At 39.7% G+C, this 22,498-nt stretch overlaps 1 protein-coding gene across 4 annotated transcripts in view; it reads right to left on the bottom strand.

Annotated features, from left to right (window-relative positions):
* The window catches only part of xirp2a (xin actin binding repeat containing 2a), a 57,415-nt gene that overhangs the window by 14,956 nt on the left and 19,961 nt on the right, over positions 1–22,498 (bottom strand). For 2 of the 4 annotated variants that reach the window (XM_025062081.1, XM_025062082.1), the window contains exons 3-4: positions 17,639–17,756; positions 1,620–1,777 (exon numbers count right to left, since the gene is read on the bottom strand). In XM_025062081.1, the coding sequence (XP_024917849.1) occupies positions 1,620–1,777; positions 17,639–17,756 (276 nt within the window). Of the gene's footprint in view, positions 1–1,619; positions 1,778–8,286; positions 8,718–17,638; positions 17,757–22,498 lie in introns of those variants that run through there. The other 2 variants (XM_008324829.3, XM_025062083.1) reach the window with 2 other exon arrangements.

Below are 22,498 nucleotides of genomic sequence, written 5' to 3'. Positions count from 1 at the left end.
TCAGAGCAGGCGTTGTAGCTGCCTCTTGATAGGAAATGAAGCCAAAACATATTTGTAAATGTCTGAATATACACTGTTCACACCGTTCTGGGAATAATGTCAAAAGTCTGTTTGTTGTTGTTTGACATCTGGTATTCATCACTCTATTCTTGAACTGGATGCTTTTCAGACTGGAGAAATGGAAGTATTTGATCAACTGGGCTTATTTTATATGGCCTGAACAAAGATGTGAAGCATTTCAGTGACTGAAGGTCTGGGGTTTAAAATGTCTTTTATATCTGCAAACAATTGTGTGAGTGAGTGAGTGAGTGAGTTTTCACTTTCTACTCAAATGTTTGGCGATATATTATCCCTCTTTAAATATATATAAATAAATGTATGTCTGAATTTTTTTAACTTTCTTATCTTTCTATAAAGAAATTCCAATCCACCAACTTATCCACCAACCTCACTAACTACCCAGAGTCTGTCCTCACCAACGTGGTGCCATCATGGACCACAGTAAGAAGAATGTCTCCTACCGTGTGTCTCACAACCTGACAGAGCAGAATTAATTTTTTATTATTATTACATTATTCAAGTGCGCATCAAAGACGTCCTTTATTTTTCTCAGTGCTGTTGACGTAGCCCTCAGTTTAAAAAAAGGTCAGTGACCCCTGGTATACATAATGACCTTTTCCTGTGCTGGTTTTAAAACCTATCTAGTGTTCTAATTAATTACCAATGTATCGACCTTTTGACTTTCCTACAGACCTTCCAACCCTTGTTGCTACCAAATATTTTTCCTACCCAAATACCCACTAACTGCCTGCCATACTATGTTATGCTACCTATGATTAAACTTGCCTACCCAACAAACTACCTACCTACCTTTCTACTTAGATTCCTACTAACATTCCCATCAGGGATCAATAGCTACTCACAATGATGCATCTCCCTTCCTGTCCACCAACCTATGGATACACTTTCTTCCTCCTACATTCTACTCATTCATCTACATTAAAAAACATTTGTTTGACTGCTCTTTCACTGGCTCCTCGGAGTAAAAAGGAAAAGGTTAGATCAGGTGGGGGCAAACTTTTTGACTGAGGAAAAGGTTAGAGGTGGGGGCAAACTTTTTGACTCGTGGGTCACAATGGGCCCTAAAATATGACGGGGGGCCGAGTCAGGTGCAGGTAGATAGGGTTTAAAAGAAATGACATGTAAAAGTCAGTCAGTAAAGGCTAAAATGCTAAAATGCTTTCAGCCTTGTGTATCTATTGAGGAAATGTGGGCATTGCAGGGGAAAGGCAGAAATATAACGAAAATAGAAATTAATAAAATAATTTGGAAAAGTTTGGTGGGCCGGATTAAAAAGCCAAACAGGCTGCATTAGGCCCCCGAGCTGTAGTTTGCCCATGCCTGGCCTAGGTAGATACTATCATATCTACCTAACGCAACAACAAACTATATGACACGGTTAAAGCTCTAATGATGTTTAAATGAGTCATCTTCATATTTGTACTGCTGCTAAATGACATTTTTCTAATCTGTTCTCGACACATCCTGTCTGTCCTCTCTGATTTCGACACATCCTGTCTGTCCTCTCTGATTACATCCTGTGGTCGTGATCATCTTACCGCAGCTGAGCCAGGCCCGCTGGTTTCTTTCTTAGAGACAGCAGCCTGATACATTGCGAGCCGCTCTTTCACTGACACCTGCTCAGAGTCCGGGTCACCGACGCTCAGTGGCCTCTCCTCAGGACGTCCTGACCTGGATCTGCCGAGGCTGCCTGCAGCTGGAAGACAAACCAGGCACAGGAGATTAAAAGGTGACTTACTGCATGTAGAACAAGTTTCATCTTCAAGATGACACATTATTTTTGTTAAAAACATTGGTTGTGTTTTTCACCCTCTATTTATTTCTGGCACATACGGGAACAACTTAGACTAAGTTTCTGCCCTTCCGTAATTGCACTTCAGGGACACTCTGTGACTGTAGGAGTTTTCTGTTGTTACAAAGAGGTCGGGGGAAATGTTTCCAACATAATCAATAGCATAGCATTTTATGGACATTGCCACTTAAATTTGACATAATTATGATGCAGGACAATATACAGTATATACACCAGAGCAACTGGACCGTGGAGACCAACAATGGAAGAAATAATACATAATCTTCCAAATGCCAGCGGGAGGCTTTGCAGTTGGACTGGGAGCACGTCTCATTCATTTACTGGCTCTATACAGACCATGACTTGCAAAACAACTCTTGTTCCACTTGCACTTGTCTTGATTTGAATTTTTAGTTAAAATGGTTCAATTATTTTCTCATTGACATTATCTTCTCTTGATTTTTCTATCCTATGACGTCATTTCCTCTTTTTTAATTAACCTTCCTCCAGCAGCTACTGACAGTTACCTATTTGTTTGCCTATTTCTTACCTGCACAGCTATTTCACCTGCATAGCTACCTACATCAGGGGTGTCAAACATAAGGCCTGCGGACCAAAACCAGCCCACTGGGGGTTCAGTATGGCCCGCTTAATGAATCTTTAAAGTGAGAAACTGCACAAATACTGCGAATTAGTAATTTAAGTCAAATATATTCCATTTTGTTTATATATATATATATTTGTACATTTGCAGAAAAAAAACAAAAGGAAAACAAAGGAGAAAAACATGGACTTATGTTATGATTGTACTGGTCCACTTCACAGCTAATCAGGCTGAATGTGGCTCTTGAACCAAAATGGGTTTGACACCCCTGACCTACATACTTTGATACCTGCCTAGAGCGAGTACAGATTTTAATACTATGCACATTGACTTACTGTACTGTGAACCCCCACATACTGACTTTTTCCATATTGTCTCCCTTTTTCTCTGCTCTTTGTCCTAGTCTGTAACAGATTTCATGACAAGACCAAAGCAGAGGAGTCATCATTCACAAAGGGATGGTTTAGGATCCATCATATAGCACGCCACATCTCAGGGGATAGCCAATTAGAGAAGCTTATTGATTTTATATTTGACTTTTCTTGATACAAAGCATCATTAGGAAACATAGCGGTCTGTGCTGACGTTCAGAAAACACCCACACTGGACCTCTTAGCTCTTGGCATGTTCTCTCTCCCCAGGCAACAACACCGTGGGATGGAAGGAGACCATAAATAGAAACGATTGCCTCTCATTATGTGCTCAGAATAAAAACCTATGACATTTTGAAATTCTACTCTTTGTAGTTATTTTGCGTTAGGTGCTTGGTTTGGGATAATTTCGGCTGCGTCAGGTTCGGGGAAAGTTTAACCTCAGGAGAGCAGCTGCCTGTTCAGACTACACTCATACAATGAGGGTCCAAAACCAGAGATCAGCGTCCACCTCAGTGGGCTGTGCATGAGTACATGCCTCATACAGTAGTAGGTTCATGCTCGGCCGTGTTGAACTCATGCTTAATGCTTCATTCAACCCACGTGTAGTACATCTGATCTTGGCTGGATGAAGCCTACTCTGCGTGTGTCACAGAAATGAATAAATCAACAACTCTGTATCCAGTCTGGTTTTCACATATAACTTCTGCTGACGCTCAGTTTAGGAGTCTAATAAAATCTGAGACTTATTTAGAACCCCAGGTTTTTATTGGACTGCGCCAGAATGGGAGGAAAGGAGATGCAAGTGTGAGAGTCTTTTTCTCCTCGAGATTTCAGGCTGAATCTTTAATTTTATGAACTAAATTTACTTTTTTGTGGGTTTTGGTCTCAGTTAAGATGGGATGTGGCCAATGGTGTTAAAGTACGAACATTAATTATAAGACTAACCAATTCTGTTCCTGTTTTCAAACAACCTGACAGACCTGGGCCCCCATAGAGCCAAGGATATCACCTTTCTTTTTTTTGGGAGGGATGTGAGGGATGTGAGGGATGTGTGTTAGTTTAAATACCAGGTTTGTAGTAACCCAGGTAAACCACTGGTATCAGATTTGAAAACTGTCTCTATATTTTGGAACTTTTATGGGCAAATGACTTGTTTAAACTTCTCAAACCAACAATGTTGTGAGCAAAAAGTTTCCAGAAATGCCCAACATATCAACAAAAATATCTCAACAAAACTAAATTCCTCAGCTTCAAATAAAAGCTTTACAGGGTTAACATTACTTGTCCAGGTCTAATATATACTGCTGTTGACGTGTCAAGAAGGACTTCTGCTCCCTGGGCGGTTGGGAGTGGGGTAATGGATATGTGCAAGACAATTTTAAAGAGTTTTAAAGTTCTATCTTTAGTTTTAGGATGGACTGAGATTTGGTCAACATTTTTGTATTTAAAAATATATACAGACACCAACCAGGAAGCAGGAGGAGCCAATTAGGATGGGAGCCAATCAGATGGTTCTAGATGGGGTCTGAAAACATTTATCACAGATGATCATATGTTAAAACAAGAACCAGAAGAGGGGTGTGGTCCAAACACCTGCCTGGTCATTTGAATCGTAGGTCACAGGTCATAAAAGTGTTTTGTATCTCGCAGTAATGTGTGGTATGTTAGTAATGGGCGAAGAGATAGAAGAGATAGACGGGGAGAAGACAATCTGACCAACATAGCAGTGATGCCACTGCCAAAGACAACCAGAGAACAACAACAAAAGAAAAACAACAGGATCCTATAAATATGGGTCAGAAATCTCACACCTGAGGCCGCCATGTGACCTAATGCCACAGAGACGCAAGGACAATGCCCTCATCAATCACCAAGGATGAACGTTCACGTCATGGTCTGGAGGCGTCACACAGGCTGAGACAGGTCAGGGGTTTGATGCCAACACTTTTGAATATGTCTGGCCTGTGTAAAGGGCTTCCACAAAGGTGATGGCATAGCATGGCGATGATGTCAGCGTGCTCCAGCCTGGGTGGTAGTGGTCTGACGTAAGGCTGGAGACAAATACATAAACTCACAGCTTTTTATAAACCGGCTCTGTTGGAAGCGTCATGTTCCACAGGAACACGGTGATCTGGAGTGGTTTAGTGATGAGTAATAAAAGGTTTTAAAGTCGGTCATGTCTCATTAGCTGCTGCCTACTGAGAAGGACAACTGCTTCTGGCAGGTTCTTAGAGACGGCATTTCAAGAATATGTCTTAGCCTTCTTTGGATTTATTCTAACTCAACTGTTATCATTTCATTGTTTTAGCATATTGTTGGCTACATTAAGCTATTTTTGCTATTGCTATATTGTTAAGCCATCTCTTGATTAATTTAGTATTTTTTATCTAGTTTTCTTAGGTGTTTTTTTTTTTTTTAGTTTTGTGTGGGTTATATTTTGTCTAACTAAAAAACAAAAGCTGCTTTAACTTGAAGTTTCCTTCATTGGATATTTAGGGAAATTATTACTTTTCTCAGCTTCCTGCGAACCATTATCTACTTCTGTTATAGTTTTGGATACTAATGACCCAGTGTATTTAGGGAAGTTCTCTCCTTTTTCTAGCCTTTTCACATCATCATATTTGGCATTCACTTTTTTGTTATTTCTCTTTTTTATATAATATTTTTTTTCAATTTCTATGGCCATTTGCTGGGTGTTTTCAGCTTTCCTTTAGGCTTTTAGTACAACTTTAACTTATTTTGCTATAGTTTTGGATAGAATTTAGTTTGGGGCAATTTTCAGTTCTACTTCTATTTGAATAATGTGAGAATTATTTTGACTCACAGGAAAGTTTGGGTGTGTTTTTAAATGATTCTTACTCTCACCTGAATTAACAACAAAGTACAACTGTGTGTCGAGAGAAAAGAATTCAGGCTAAAGTCAGTGGTGATTCAGGCATGAAGGGTCTCCTGGTTCACATTCAGCCCCAACACATTTATCCCCTTATCTCTTCAAGTCCACAGCGGAGGCTCAAGTACTGGCAGTGGTGGAGGTTATAATAGCAGCGGGGGAGGCTTTACTGCTGCTGCCACTGCTGCTGCTGCTGCTGCTGCTGCTGCTGCTGGTATGCACCACTCAGTGTCTATATTCAGCCCAGCCGTGGACCATTGACCTTCCTGTCACTGCCTCTTTTCTGAGACAGTGAGAGACGGAAAGGCTGCAGGACAATCCAAACAGAATCAGTGGAAGAAGAACCAGCTAGAAGCTTAACTGGGAAATACAGAAGTGGGAGTACAACAAAATACTTCATAATAATTAAATACAAGTCATTGTTATTGCTATAATTAATATTGTTATTAGAGGATTTAAAGGTGAAACCATAAAAAAAAGATGAAGGTTAATCATGGACAATAATTCTGCTTTGACACTGAATTTCTCATTTTAGGATTAATAAAGTCCATCAATCCATTCATTTATGTATTTTGGAGTCAGCAAATACTATTATTTTTACATCAAAAGTAATTTGTGTTCAAGTGGTTTAAACTACATTGATATTAAAAAGTAATTACTGACTTCCTGTAATAATGAAATATGAAGTCATTGTTGTCAAAAAGATCTGACACTGAGATTTGAAATATTTATTAGATAATAAAAAGTTGTTTTTAGGGGCTATGGTGAAACGTTTTTAGGGGCTTAGGACTATGGTCAAAATAATGACAAAAAAACAAAATAATGAGGAATAAACTGGAAAATAAATCAGACTATGAATAGAATTATGAACTACTGAATACTTGATGAAAAAGTGTAAATGTGAAAAAAAGGTTTTTATTATGAAATGTTGTATTTTTGTGACATTTTTATATTTTAACTGAGAAAATAGGTGAAAAGAAACACCTGGAATCAAACACTGATAAAAAAAATATATTGTGGCTTTATATCTCAGGGTGATGTGTCTCACTTCATTACTGTCATCTAACACTGTACTGTTGAAACACTGTCTCACAGTTAGCATCAGTGTAATTATAATTTTATGATCTCATCCTACAGTCATTATTTAATTTGATCTAACCATTTCTACTGTTTCTTTCCTGTTCTGACTCTTAGGTATTATTCATAACTTCACACTCCTGAATATATTCATTCTTTTCTTTGTCCTTTTGATGTTTTAATGCAGCAATTAGACATCTGTTAATCTCAGTTTGGTACAGAATGCTCTGAGTCAAAGAGATCTGAATCAGACTGAAGCCGGACGTTCACTGCTCGCAGACCAGTTAAACAGCCCAGTCTTCTCTCCTGTAGTTACTGATTGGATTTTCTGAAGGGCCTGATTTGACAGCAGAGCCAACACGGGCCACACTAATTGAAATGTCAGCCATGGAGTGTGATTCCTACCTTACACATTAAGAGCCAAACAGGCTCCATAATTGAGCCGTCACATCCATCACAATAACATCTGTGTGCTCACGAGGCATCAGCCTGATTTCTGCCTCAGACTAAGCTCCTATTTTCCTATTTTAACTCCTATTTTCTCTGCAATTTGCTGTGGAATGTTTTGGTGGAATAAAGAGAAGAAAGAAAAAAAAACACCTTGAAGTCCTTGAAGATTCACACATTTTTACAACAACCTGTTTTCCTTGTACCAGGTTGGTGTTGATTCAAGAGTCACTTTAGTAAACAACAAAATATAGAGTTCTCCAAAGATATTGTATAATAGGCTAAAATGTAGGCTAGCCAAAACCAATGGTTATCAAAGGTGGCACTGTTGATTTAGTTGATTTAAGTCAAACCACGGATACAGACATACACAAACAAAGGGAACATGACAGGAACATAAAGTGGTGTGTACCTGGAGGATAATACTTATAGTAGTTATAAATAAAAAAAGACAGTCCATTAGCCAAGGAATACATACTGAAACTAAATAACACAAAACATTAGCAAAGCTAAGCTAAAAGCTAAAAAAAAAAAAAAAAAAAAAATGACTGAATTGGACTTCATATATCCTTGGTTTACCTAAACCGTTGAGGAAGAAACAAAGTTTGGTCCACATGTAAGAACAATTCGGACAGAATAAATACCTCGTAATTTAAAAATCCTCATACACAGAAGTCATTATTTCAATAAAACCAGAGAGAAAACTAAAATGTGTGTGTGTGTGTGTGTATTTTATGAATGAACAAGGTCTCTCTATCATTCTAGAATAGAACATACTAGAACAATCAATGGCTCAAGGCAGGCAAAAGCAACAGAATCAATGCTAAAACTAAATGTCAAAAACCAGGAACCAATTTGGTAAATAAATTAAAGCAGCTGAAAGTTAAATAACTGTCAACTGTATATGATATAAAATGTGTCCTTAACATTAACAAAAAAATTGCCAGACATTTCAATCTTGTCCAAGTGCCACAAAGGGCCATCAGACCAGACCTTGGACACATCTCACAGACTTTCTTACCTTTTTTCAACTGTGTAGGTTACTCTAAATTCCAAAACAATGTTAGAATCCGACAGAATCAATTTTTCTTTTTTAAAAGTGCTCCGGTGGTGGTGAGAGCTTTAACCAGACACAGTGAGCAAATCCTGGTCAGAGACAGACAGACAGACGGACAGCGAGGTGTGGAGACCAGCTCCAGTGCAGACCACAGCTCAGTGAGGCCAGGGATCCAGTGACAGCTGGTTTTATTTTAGAAGTCCCCCTCTGTAAAAAATAGGATGGACTTGTGGGAGTGGGGTAGGTGGATGTTCATCAGCTTTTTTTAGTGGCATGTATCAAGGTAGCCAACATGCCTGTGGCCTTATGTCACCGGGGTCTTATAGATGTGGGACAGCGTCAGCTGGAGAGAAGCCAGGCTGTCCTTCAATAATGCAGCTTACAGCAGGAAGACGTTGGTAAGAATAGTAGCAGCAGCTACACGTCAACACACAAGAATGAGCCAATAAAGCCATCTGAAGTAGTGGACACCGAGGTATACGTATACTTCACAGTACTTAGGACATAGTTCATAGATAAAAGAGTGAAGAATTTAAATGGTGACAGATGTAGTTTAAATAGATAATGCTAACCAGAAATAGTAATAGTAATACTAATGTTGAATCATGGTCTGGAGATGGCTAGGTGAGATAAAATATGGCAAACACGTTCAAAACGTAAGGTCATGAATCTCTAAAAGTTTATAAAAACAAAATTAAATATTTATTTAGAAATTGAAAGCAATAGGTTAAAATGTCCAAAAAAGGTAGACCTTTGTCCCATGATGAATAAAATGAGATACAAGATACAGCTACCACAGTCACTAGATAACAGTGTAAATAGTATTACTACACATCAGAGTGGATGGGAAGTACTTTAAACTAAACTCATGATAAAACTAGCATAAATACAGCCACGATGACTAAAAGTTCACTGTAACCAGTTACAGGTTACTGAAAGATGAGAACAAATGAAGTGGTCATCAGATTAGCAGTGTGAATGAAGAAACAGAGCTGGAAAAAAAAATTAGCTATTTGTGCTAACATTTTGTTGTTTTCTACTGCTAACTCTTTGTTCATCATTTTAATGAAGGATTTTTTTCAGCAGGTGGTTATTGATGAAAATGTACTTGAATCAATTGATTATATGCTTTCTGTTTGTATTTGGCTATATTTGATTTGATTAGCTATCTTAGCCTTGATATCTAGCCATGCTAAAGACTGCTCAGCTTTAGGTCCTATGGTCTGGTTATGGCTACGAGTTTTGTTCTTTTTCCTCTGTCTTGCTGTTAAGGGCTAATAGGTATTTTTAGCTTCTTTTTTTGTATTTCTGGATTTCTGTGCTAACTTTTTCAACTTTTCTGAGTTTTTGATTTAAATGTTTCAGCATTTTATGCTAACTCTAGCTTGGTCTCTGTTCTATCTATTTGGCATTTATACAACTCTTTGAGTATTAGTTTTTATTTGCCTATTATTGCATTAAGATATTAAATTATCTTGGCAATTTTGAGCTAACTTTATTTCAGTGTTGTTAGCGTGGCTCTGGTCCTTCTCATTGCTCCTCCTTTGTTCATTCTCAGCTGTGTTTGCTTTGTTTTTTGTTATTGGTATTTACATATTTGTGCTAGTTTGAAATCCCACTTTGGCCTACTTTAACAGAAGAAACTGAAGAATGCAAAGAGAATATGATGGTACAGAGCTCTTCAGTCTGAAGGACAGTGAATGTTTTTCTTTTTCTTTGCTTTCATACAGTACGTCTGCAGCATATGTTGCCCAGCAGCACAGGCAGAGGTGCTCCTTCAAACCAGTGTCCTTCTGTTGGTGTTGGACCTACCGCAGGGTGCTACAGTCACGCTACCTCAACCTTTGACAACACAGCAGAAAATAGAGCTGGGTAGCCCCGCAGGTCTGTGTGCATTTGTCTGGTCTCTTCACATTATTAGCTCTGATCACGGATCTTTACCTCGCTCACATATGGAAGGCAAGGTGTTCCACCGGAGCCCAGCCCATTACAGAGCAGTTGGCAGCACATCGACTGGAGAAAAGCTCCTTTGTCAGGCTCAGAGTGGAGCTGCTTTCTGCTGATAATCCCACTGAAATTGCACATGGATTTCCTGTTCCTGAAGTGGCAAATAAACACACTCCTGTTGAATACCTAATGAGGGCGCTGTGGGAGAGTCTCCATCTGAAGACCCCACTCTAAATCTCAGTTTTGTTTTTACTATATGTTAATAATGAGTGCAGTCAGGTCTGTCGGGGTTGTCTTCACAGTTGGTCAGACTACAAATAGACACACAAACTTGTTGTTGTCCATTGTTCACAGTGTTCCTTTTTATGACACTGCAGTGTTGTCTCATTAGAGAACATTAAGACATCAGGACATTTTCTCCTCGTTCCTGATCTTCCAGTCATATAATTGTCTCTCCTTTTTTCCCCTTTGTCTCGACTGACTGGCCTGATTTTCAATAAACACAGTTCTCCTGTCTAATGACGTTTCACCGCAAGTTTTTTTTATGACCGAAAAAAAAATGTTTAAGACTAAGACAACACAGACTAAAAGGTTTTTGACATCAGTCGTTCCTCATCTTCTGCATTCAAGGAGGTTTCTAAAAATCAATTTCCTTCTTTCCTTTAAGTCTTACTTAATTCACAGGAATCAATAGTGAATTTAAAGTCCATTAATGAGGTTTCACACTCTTATTTGGTCAATATTTTGTAGTAATTAAAAAGGGTTTCATTTAAATGTACAGTATGTTAACAACAGCCGTCAACACTTCAAAGCCGTCAAAAACAAAGACACCTACAACTGGAAAAACTGTTACTATTAGACAAATAAAACATCATGATACTTGGTACTAGAAGGTAAAAATACCAACAACAAAAAAAATTAATATGCTTCAAATGGAATTCAAATGTGGTCATCTGAAATGTTGATAAAATATTTCTGTAGCTAATTATTATTCTTTTAAAAATTATGATTAAAAACAATGGACACCATCCTAAAACAAAAAGTGTATTCTTACAGATTCATACTTCTAGACTGAAATCTAATTCAAGGCAGCATATAAAAATATCTGAGCTGGCACAGCTTGACTGACGACTTCGATCACATGACTGCATAAGTGACGGCTACTAAAATGTCTCTGGGGTCGCCAAACATTTCTGATTTTAAAACAGGATGACAAGATTAAAAAAGGTTGGGTTAGATGGTTATTAACAGACAACAATTCTGTCAATGAGAACCAATAAAAACCAGGCTTTGGTTTTTACTATTATTTAACAATCTTGTTTTCCTAATTAAAACAGCATCATATCCCTCTTCTTTTTACTCCTAGGCTCTCATAGAGGGTACAAAAGAGTGTGTTAAAAAATGTAAAGTTAAGTTATGCCTGGTGGACTGGCTCTGATTTCACTGAAGTTTAGTTTTGATACAAAAGCTCCAACTTCAGATTTTCTAAAAACACATGACAGCCAATTTATGTTTTGCTTAAATGTAAAAAAAAGTCTAAATAAATCTTCCTAAATCTGTGTGAATCTCTGGCACACTCCTGTTGCAGTTTCCACACTAAGTGAAGGGTGAAAGAAAAGGATGAAGCCGGTTTCAGTGAGAGGAATACTGAATCAGCGTGCCGACTTAAGGCCAGCTTTAGTGACAGAACAGAGAGGGGGGCTGAGGTCTCCAGACAGGAAGAAAAGGCCTGTATTTTAACAATCTCAGCCTGTGCTTCTGGTGCACATGTAGCAGGTGGCAGTGAGGAAGAGGAGAGCAGCCAAGAGGAGTAAAAATCTACAACCCACAACCAGGACTGGCTGTGTTTCTCTGAAGGAGAACACCATGAAGACATGAAGACATGACAGGGAGAAGAACAGACACACACTGGAGGTCTTCAGTCATCTGGACCTGTGACTGTCTTCTTTAACGAAATGGATTTATCATCTAACAGCAACGTGCACAAAATATACTCCAATATAGTCATTAATCCTTCCAATATTTGCTTGAGACCTAGTGGCTATCTGAAGTATGTAGTTGCAACTGCACAGGCTGCAGTGTAGGGGGCTGACCGTGTGCATGTGAGGCAGGCGTGACAACCGCTGCACCATGCATGCTATAGGCCTGGGTTTTATATTTAAGGGAAGAGCAGTTTCAACTATAGTTATCTATACTGTCCACAGACGATAACGTAAGACATTTACTGTTGGACACAGTCTTATTAGTTATAATCTATCTGCTGCTTTGTTGGAAACATATATATAGTTACATAGATATAGATATATTTCTATGTTTACTACATTTCAATATACTATATATTGAGTGCATGTATATGCCTACACATATGCATATGTAAGTGTGTAGGTGTGTACATACTGTATACTGTATCTGTGTGTGTGTGTATATACACATGTACATGTATATATGTATATATGTACTGTATGTATATGTGTATATATGCTATCTAATTGTTTGCATAGTAACTCCTAGAAATATTCATTGTGTTAATGTGGCTGTAATCCACATCATACACTGTTTACTTTGAATTGCATTATTGAACTAGTATTTCTATACTTGTTGACATTACAACTTTTATATTTATAATTGTACTTATGTCTCTTCTATATAGTGTACATATAAATACCACAGAGGTAATGTAGTATACTTGATGCATAATTTTAATTTAATTGAATCATTGAGATTGCAATAAACACCACAGACGACGACAACAATAATCATTTACTAATCTACTAGCACTACTACTACTAATATACCTTTTACTAATACTAATCCATCTAGTACTACTAACCTACTAACCCTCCAACATCCACTGTTCAGTCCTACTCCTACTCCTTTATTGTGTTCTATTCTCTGCTCTCTGTAATCATTTCAACATTTCTTTATTACAGAATGTTCACTTTGTTCTTATGTTGTCTGTCTGTTTGAGTTACTTAGTTAACTAAGGACACTGCTAACGCTAATTTACCTTTAAGATAACATGCCTTACATGACAATGTTCTGATTGGTGGTTCTGCTGTGCTAACTAACGAGGACATTAAATAACCAAAGAGTTTCCTTACTGCAAACTACAACTCTTCATGGGTGAGAGAACTAGCTACAGGGGGGTAGATACTGTACAGGGCCAGCACAACCAGCAGGGTTTAGCCGTGAACTTTACATCTGATCAGACAACACTTACACACATACACATGCAGTGCTTTATTTAAAGTGTGTGACTTTGGCAGGCTCGGCCAGAGCCGTCCTTCAGTCATGTGGCCTGACAGACGATGCAGCAGTGGTGCCAACAACTTGTCAGCAAAGACAAGAGCCGTCACTCAGACCGGGATAAGAGGAATGATGTGGATTGTCTGTGAGCTCCGCTTTTAGACACACCAAAGCCGCTGTCTGCATGGACATATATTCACTACATTCACTAACTAGTTTTGTGTGTGTGTGCGTGTGTGTGTGTTTGTACATGTGCATTAAACACAATAAACTCCTTTTAGGTCTTCTCAGGGTCAAAGTCGTAGCGTTCAGATTTAATGGACTTCACATTAAATACATCTGTTGCCAGAGAATCTTTTTTTCCGTGGACCAGTACCAGTCCATAGGTCATTTGGTACTGGGCCAGGGAGTCTACAGAGTCTAAAAGATGTTTTATTTTGAAAATGTATTGCTCAGCACCTTGCTACAGGTGTGTAGTAACGATTGGTACTGGCTGACCAGTCCTTGGAACCAAAAAGGTTGGGGACAGCTGGTACAGATGTAACTACTCCATAACAGACCAGTACATGTTTCTGCAGTTGATTACTATTCATCGACACTAAACACTATTGTTCATGTCTGTGTAATGAAAAACTAAATGCTTTTTAAGCCCCCGCTGGCCACACAAAACAGCTTGATGGCCACCTTTGGCCCTCAGGCCTTGAGTTTGACATGTATGGTCTAGACAAAGTCTGAGAAGTTATGGTTAGAACTGATCAAGAGTCTAGGCGTAGGCCAATTCAGGCTGATTCATACACACACACTTTCACCGGGGCTACAGGGAGGGGGGAGTACAAGGTTCTGGTGGTCCCCACAGACTTAGAACCAAACTGTCTCCTGGTCCAGACGTCTGCTCCAACAGTGTGGCCCAGGCTCAGGACTTAGAATAACCTGCTGCATCTAAACCATGCCAACCTTTTTATTCAGTCTGTGATTGAAATGAAATAGTGTGTCATTGTTCTCTTCTTTAATTAAAGCTCTAATGTCAAATGTGTTTGTCTGTTTGCTGGAAAATTGTCCTTTAATTCCCCACTTCGTGTATTTCCTGCTCAGCTGTAAATGCCAGAGGGCGCAGAAGTCCCTTCCTCTGGAGATTTCATGGATATCGATTCATTTTCCAAATGGCAAGGGCAGGAAATGTCATTGTTTCACATTAGTCTGATTCAGCCTGCTTCATCTCAGTCTACATCTGTTTGAAACTCACACCATGAACTCTCCAATAAAAGAATGGAGCCTGTTGTCTCCTGGTTTCACTGGCACTGACTTTATATTTACTGTTGTTTTCATGGGTGATTTTACATTCACCTGAATATGTCAGCTCCGTCTGTCTCCTTCACTCCACTCTGTTTTTCTTACTTATTCAGTGTCATCACACTCACCCCAGCCTCACTGGTGCCACCTGGTGGCCTGGTGTATACAGACCTCCCTCCTTCACTCAGTCTTCATTGGCTCATAGTTCTGAGCTGCTTTGTGTTCAGTTTAGTGTACGGTGGTCATGGTTTGTCCTATGGCACAGGTGTCAAACTCAGGCCCGTGGACCAAATCTGGCCCCTGGTGTAATTATATTTGGCCCGAGATCATATCAAACGTGTATTAGAGTTGGCCTGCCATTATATTATAAAGGCTACAGATAGAGACATAATAAGAAACAAATACCACTGATGTGTGTTTTATTTCCAATTGAATTTCTCACGTGTTTATAATATTAAGCTTTGGTTGTTTTTCTGGAGAGAAGGGACACCATTACAGTCATTTTTTCAATAAATATATATTTAATTTTGGCCCAGTGTGAATGTCAGTTTGACACCCCTGTCCTATGGTGTCCATGCTCATGTTGATGCTAATGGTAATTTCCTCCTAATGAGTGTTTCCTGTTCCTGCCAACAGTTTGGACTGTTAGTAAACTGTTCGACTGCTGCATCCTGGTGCTGTCTGCTTCCTTGTTCCATTATACGAAACAGAATACTACCTAATATACTTAATAACACCCAAGTCATTTGAAACGTTAGTATGCAGCATAGTGAGGACTTGAAAGTCATTAAAAAAACAAACTAAATCTTCTCTTTCTGCGTTGTCAACAGTTCAGGGTGTGACCTCCTCTGTGACAGTTATTTGTCTCAACTGTTGCTGCTGTTCTGATAATATTCAGATGTAATTAGCTGAGGCCAGTTGTTTCTCAACAGACGATTCCCACTGGTGTTCAACCATGACATTGCATACGAGGCAGAACCGTTTCTCCACGCCTTCACCACGGGTCTTGGGGGAGCACTTTGCAGCCTCTCGGACTGTAATTCTGCTCGTTAACACGCAGGAAATTGCTTAGTGGCAAAGCAGGAAGTGACATATTATAACAGAGAGCGCATTGAATTTATGGGGTCTGTTTGATTTGGCAAGAATTTGCGATATAACAACTTGACAAAGCGTGGAGGGATAGCCTGTTAACCCTTATCACCATTCGTCCAAAATATATCGTACATGGATATTTAAATATTCCAAATACTGGAAGGCTTAGATACATGTGTCGTCTGATGATAGTACAAGCAGTACAGAGTTATTACAGCTGGTTATTAGCAGCCTGATGTCGTTGACCGTCGGGTCCGTGCGTCAGGATACCTGAGAAACAATGTGCTGTACCTTGAGTTGTGCTCCATCTAGTGTGTACGCTGTTATCAGCATCTGAGCTGGTCACAGAAACTGGATGTAAACATTATCTCAGTAATGGAAGAGGAGAGAAGCGTGCAGTCCCAGAGCTCCCATTTAAAGAAGCTGCCAGGGAGGCAGCAGTCTTATCAGGCTAAAGTACAGCCCAGCTTTTTGAAAGTTCTCTCCTACCACACAGTTTTCACAGAGAACAAACGGGGCCAAAACAGTGCATTAGCTGTAGTGCAGCTCTGCTCCACAGTCAGTGACTGATGGGGCCTGCAGCATTTGGTTCTAAAAAAAAAAAAAATTGTAAGAAAAGCTATTTTTAAGCTCTTTGCTTTTAATAACTGTGTGTTATTTTGTTCTGTTTATTTTGCGTTGTTGACAGTCATTCATGGTATTACAGTTTCATCTTTTAGGAATGTGAGGGGAGCTGGAGGTTGTCTTGTACTTTCGAGCTACAGCATTGTTTTGCTGTTTGTTCCACTTGTTTTCTTCAATGATTTTATTATGGTTTATTCTTTAATACATATTTGGATGAACTTTCTCCCTCAACTGCTTTATTGTCTTATAACATGTTAAAAAACAATGTTTTGTGGTCAACCTTTGGATCTTCCTATGCCATAATTAGATGTACTGAATAATTATTAATTATTAAGGATACTTTGGGCTAATTTGAGCTATTCTGGGGTTGTTTTTTTCTTTTTTTAACTATGTTTTACCACAGTACAGACAGGAAGAGGAATGAATGAAGCACAGATTATCATATAAAAATTAAACATTAAATAGTGTTTTGGGCATGATTAGCGTGATGAGCTCGATGGTAGAAGTTGAGCGTGTGCTTCAAAATGATGTCTGTACATACAACCACAAGTTAGATGTCAGAGAAGACATCACCAGAAGGGGGAGTGGACTGGACATCAGTGGACATGGTGTGAGAGTGCAGGTGGTTATGGACTCAAAGAGGACAGAATAATAATATAATTAAAAGAATCATGGGAAAAATTATCTGGAAGTGGTTGGAACTCATAATTAGCTGTAGAGGGAAGTTGTAGCTAAGCAGCATCAGTGGTATGTAGGGTAACCATGGACACAAGAAAAAGGCTTAGGGTTAGGAAAGGCTAAGCTCAGCAGTCAAGGAGACAGATGGGTTCAAGGTAGGGGTGGGGTAACATCAGGGATCACTTCTGAGGCCCCTTACTGACAGAAAGGTTGATGAGACAGGAGGTTCAGTTCAAGAACCTTTAAGGTGATACTGTTGTTATCTTTTGGCTAAAATTTTAGCCAGTTTGACCTTGATTTGTTGATGCCTCGTGTTTGGAATCCTTTATATCCCTTTTCAAAACCTCAGCATTTTCATTACATTTAGCTATTTTTCAATGCTTTTTTCTTCAATACTTTACTTTTAGCTACATATATCTGATACGGCAAAAGCACTCACTGAGATTGTTGTCCTGGGGTGAGTCCATGATGGGATCTGTGGCCTGGTTAGCCTGGGTGAGGGAGCTGGACGTCACCCTTTTGGATGGAGAGGAGTGGACAGGTGTCACGTCCTGGTACAAAAACAGATGAAGAACAAGGAACCAAGGTCAGCACGATACTGCATGGAAAACTATTGACAATCTGAACAAAACCCTGTGAACCTTTACACCAAAACAAGGTCTTAACCCTGTAGAAAAGAAATGACAATTATAGTGGATTCTAAAATAGAATTATTTTCACAGATGTTTGTAGGAACAGTCTTCATATCTGTGCTCATGGAAGTGACTGAAACACCTGATGGCAATTATTTGGATGGGTGAGCGAATACAAGCTAGTCTCTCTCTCTCTCTCTCTCTCTCTCTGTTATATAAAGAACACCTAAATTATTTTGACAAAAACACAGAAATGTGACTATGCTAGCTGATATGTCTGACTGCGACTCCCCCTGTTTTATTTTACATTTTTGTGGTGGAGTTTATGTTAATGTTAGAGACTCTAGCCACAGTGGGATCCTATAAATATTTATCTGGACCATGTTGTTATTGGGGTTTGTATTTTGTGGTTGTTACGATTTGGCACACTCTGCACGAAGTGAATTCATTTGTTCACAGCCCGACGTCAGCTACATCCTCTCTATTGGGGAAGAATCACACCTGTGTCAGTGAGTTGGCCAGATCAAAGACATGCCAAAGTCCCCTCCCTGGTCATGGACTCACTCTGCACACGTTGAGCTGATCATTTCAAAACCCTTTTTTTTTAACAACAGATTGAAGTAGTCCAATAGTGAGCCAGTAATCTGCCCTTGGTGGGTGTGGTTGTCATCACAGTATGATCAATATATGCTACTAGAGTAGGCAAATAAGAAGCCTGTTATCACCCCCTCCTCACCCACTCCCCCCACCCCCACAGTACTCAGTAAATCCTGTCTGTGATTAACCCATCTAAAAGAACACTCCAGCTATTATTACAGATTACAGGACAATCCTTTCTATCAAATGAAAATGCAGCACAACAGGGAAAAAAACGTTACTAATAATACTACTAATAACAAGTTCAAGTACAATAAAAAAAACAGTCCCACCTTAACTCAGATTAAAAGAACTGTTTACCTTAGGTTACCTTTGAGTTTTTATGCATGAGCACAAACAACCTTATTGTGCAGCCTGGGACTTGGGTTATATAAATAATAAAGAATATAGGAGTCACTGTTGAACAGAATGTAAATAATTTGACATATAGTTTTTTTTTCAATTTTGTTTTACTGTTCCCATAATGTATACAGAATATTTAACTCAGTTTTTCTTTTTCACTGTTTGTATTTGATGTAAAAAAAAAAGTGGGAGGTGCTTCACTGTGTTCCTGCCTTAAAACTGTTTACTCAGCAGGTACAACGTACATTTTACTGTACTCTGTACATGTATCAAATACATTCCTTGAATCTTCTTGAATCCCTCAGAGGTTTCTTCCAAACTGACACAATTAGAACGACGCCAGAGTTTTATTCAACACCCACCATGTTCCTTGACTAAGTGCAGAAATTCTCTGTCACGGACCCAAACACAATAATCTGTGTCCACTGCAGCTTAAGAAGCTCTGAGACTTCATGAATGTCACACCTCCGAGGTTAACCGCAGCGTCTCTCCACCGCTCTGTTTGACTTTGGATTTATTTAAGGCAACGCTTTGTCTTCATCAGGATAATATGTTGCCCAGGGGATGATTAAGAGAGCGCGAGCTGTGAAGATGTTTTACAAGGCCGTATTTGAGAAATGACTGCGTTAGTTTGTGCTGGTTGGACTTTAGTGCTGCTTTTTACCCAAGTGAATGTCAGTAAGAGGAAGAGTGCATTAATCTCTCTCTTCAGTTCTCAGAATGTTACTTTACACTTCACTCGTGTGGTGAGTTAAAGTTAAAGGGTGTCTGATGGCTGAAGGCAGTTATGTCCAAAGTCTGGTCCAGGGGCCAACTGCGTCCCATTGTCAAATTTTGGTCTTGCGGCCACACACACATACAGGAGTTTCGGGTTCCTAGACTATTTTTTAATTGGCAAAACTAAGGTTAACCATTAGGAGCAGGGATGTCCGAAATTAACTTTTTTCAGATATCCGATATTGTCCAAAAACTTAATTTCTGATTCCGATATCAACTGATACCGATTTAGGCCTGGTAATATTGATTTATTTGTCCTTACAAACCACTGTATGTCTGTGTGAGTTTATTTAATTGACCTGCAATGCTGCCATCTAGTGACTTTCACTTTAATATACAGCCGTTTATCCCCAAAGCCATTTTTTGGGCACACATCTTTGGGCAAAAAACCCAAGCATGGCGTTATTGGGTTTTCATTAACGGAGAAATTGCGTTATTGGGTTTTCATTAACGGAGAAAAAAACGATAACGATTCTTACAGATATTACATAATATGCTAATATTGGGCTGGTAAAATTGGTCGGCCGATATTATTGGACATCCCTAGTTAGGAGAAAAAAGGAGGAATGCACGTGTAGTGAAAGATTATATATCCATTCTCGGCAAAGTGGATGAAGTGAACGAACATCCTTCGCTGCAGTGACATAACCTGCCTACTACGATGAAGTAGAAAACGTGGGACGTTCTGAAGACACTTGACACTTGGACAGTGCGTTTGGCTTGTGGATGTAGAACATTACACAATGTTCCACAGAGTGAAGTGGGAGCACAGGCCCCTCGGATGGCTGCATTCTGAGCTCACTGCATATTTTTGGCAATAAAAAGTAAGTACTGCAGTTATGCTTTTTATGAGGTACAATCAGCAGATGAAGAGGAGCAGCAGCAGCAGCAGCAGCAGCAGCAGCAGCAGCAGCTCGGTGTAACGTGTCATACAAACCAAGTGCTTTTCAACTTTGAGTCACCGCCATATGTTGTTTTTGGCACCGGCTGACACAGAGGAGATGGGTGTCTATGTGTGTGTGTGTGTGTGGTGGGGGGGCAGGGGGGTTACATTACATCTACATAAATACTGAGGAAAACTGTATTTGTTTTTTCTTAGTCTTGGACTTAAAATGCTGAAGCAACGTGTTGGTTGGAGATGGAACGATGCATCGTGATGGAATGATGGAACAAAAAGTCTTAATAAATTTCAGGGAAATGGAGACATAACGGTTAGATGCCATAGGTCGAGGACGTCGTAAACTGATGAAACCCTGTACATACAAATACCCCAAACTGCACCAAACAACAGGTTTCAACACCTCACTCTCTTGGACCTCCACTGAAGCCCGGCTTCCATTGAAGGGCTGTCTCTTTGCATTATTCATTAAACCTGTGTCTAGCCACAGGAGTGAGAAAGAGCTGAGCTGAGTGACTTTAACACAGCTGTACTGTGCTTCACTGCTGCGAGAAAGGGTTAGGCGTGATTTGCGATAAAAGGCGAATTCATAATTAATAAGGTAAATATTGGACCAGGATTCAGTGCAGTTTTACTCAGTGATACCTGGATAACACAGTTACAGGTATGTATTTATGACCTCTACAGAGAGTGGCGCTATCTCTGCTGCCTCTGTTTCACAGGCGCACACTTTCCCGTGGTAGGAAATAGTGCTTGAAACGTAGTGCCAAGAGCAGTGCCAAGAATTATGGGTATATTAACAATGTACAGGGAACACTGTAGTTGTAGGTGCTACCACCATTTCAGATGGTTCTGATGGGTCAAATCAAAGAACTCACTCGAGATTAAGAATGCCCATGATAAGAGGATTGATCACTAGAGAAATGATAGGGTTTATAAGGACTGGGCACTACAGTCAACATCCTGGTAAATATCCTGGGCCTCCTTCAACTAAAGGCCGACCACACTGACCTGATACAATGCAATGTGTGTGTTTGTGTGGCTGCAACAGTGTGACACGCTTAACAAGGGACAGTACCTGTGGAAATCTGTCTAAATGTGCTGCCCTGTCAGCTGAGATAATCCCCACGAGAGAAAAATAACCCAAACCTGGGGCCGTTTGGAAGAAGCCCAGCTAATGAAATCAGTGCTCGCCATCTGGGACCATTCCACCCGTGACAGACGCCCACAAAGAGACCAGTCACATCTGTGCTGGCGCAACCATGGTAACCAGAAGTTACGTCCTCCGCCCTTGCATTAATGACTGAAAGGCAGTGCAACCCAAGTGGACTAGAACACCAGGAGAGTCCATCTGAATTCATGGGTGGAAGCAAACACCCTAAACCCTGAACAAGCGTCGATGCCACGTCACTGCCCAGCACTGATCAACAACTCTGAGTGGCAGTTGGTTTTAGAATCAGCCAGGATTTCTTGCCGTGACTAACTGGATAACAACGTGGGCCACAAAATGGCCACACGGGCCACACAGGGCTGTCGTCAGACCAAACATGTAAAATACAAAACAGTATGAATCTGCTCTTGCGGACTAGAAACTAGAATAAATAACAAAGTAAACTAGCATTAAGTGGCTCGGACTGAATGGAGATCATTTTTATACCTTGGTACTATAAAATCAATGCTACTGTAACATCCCTTTTAAGTGTATGTAGTATATCCAGGTATTCCAAGTATAACTGAACCAATGTCCTGATGTGAGGTTGACATTTGTGCAGCAGACTATTCCATAAGGGAGTCGACCACTTTATGTTGATTGTCCTGTACCAGCGACTGACATTTGTATCCTCTGACAGGCAGGATCTATTCGTCTGACTTTAACAACAAGCTGTGCTGCACCGAGTGATTCTCAGGAGAGCTGTCCTTCTCCACTCTCTCTCTCTCTCTCTTTCTCTCTCTTTCTCTCTCTTTTAAATATTCTTAGTCCATCTCCCACTCT

This window comes from Cynoglossus semilaevis, chromosome 14 (assembly GCF_000523025.1).
Source record: "Cynoglossus semilaevis isolate Cse_v1.0 chromosome 14, Cse_v1.0, whole genome shotgun sequence".
Classification (NCBI taxonomy): Eukaryota; Metazoa; Chordata; class Actinopteri; order Pleuronectiformes; family Cynoglossidae; genus Cynoglossus; species Cynoglossus semilaevis.
The sequence above is the reverse complement of the archived record's forward strand: the minus strand, read 5'-3'. Positions and strand labels throughout refer to the sequence as shown.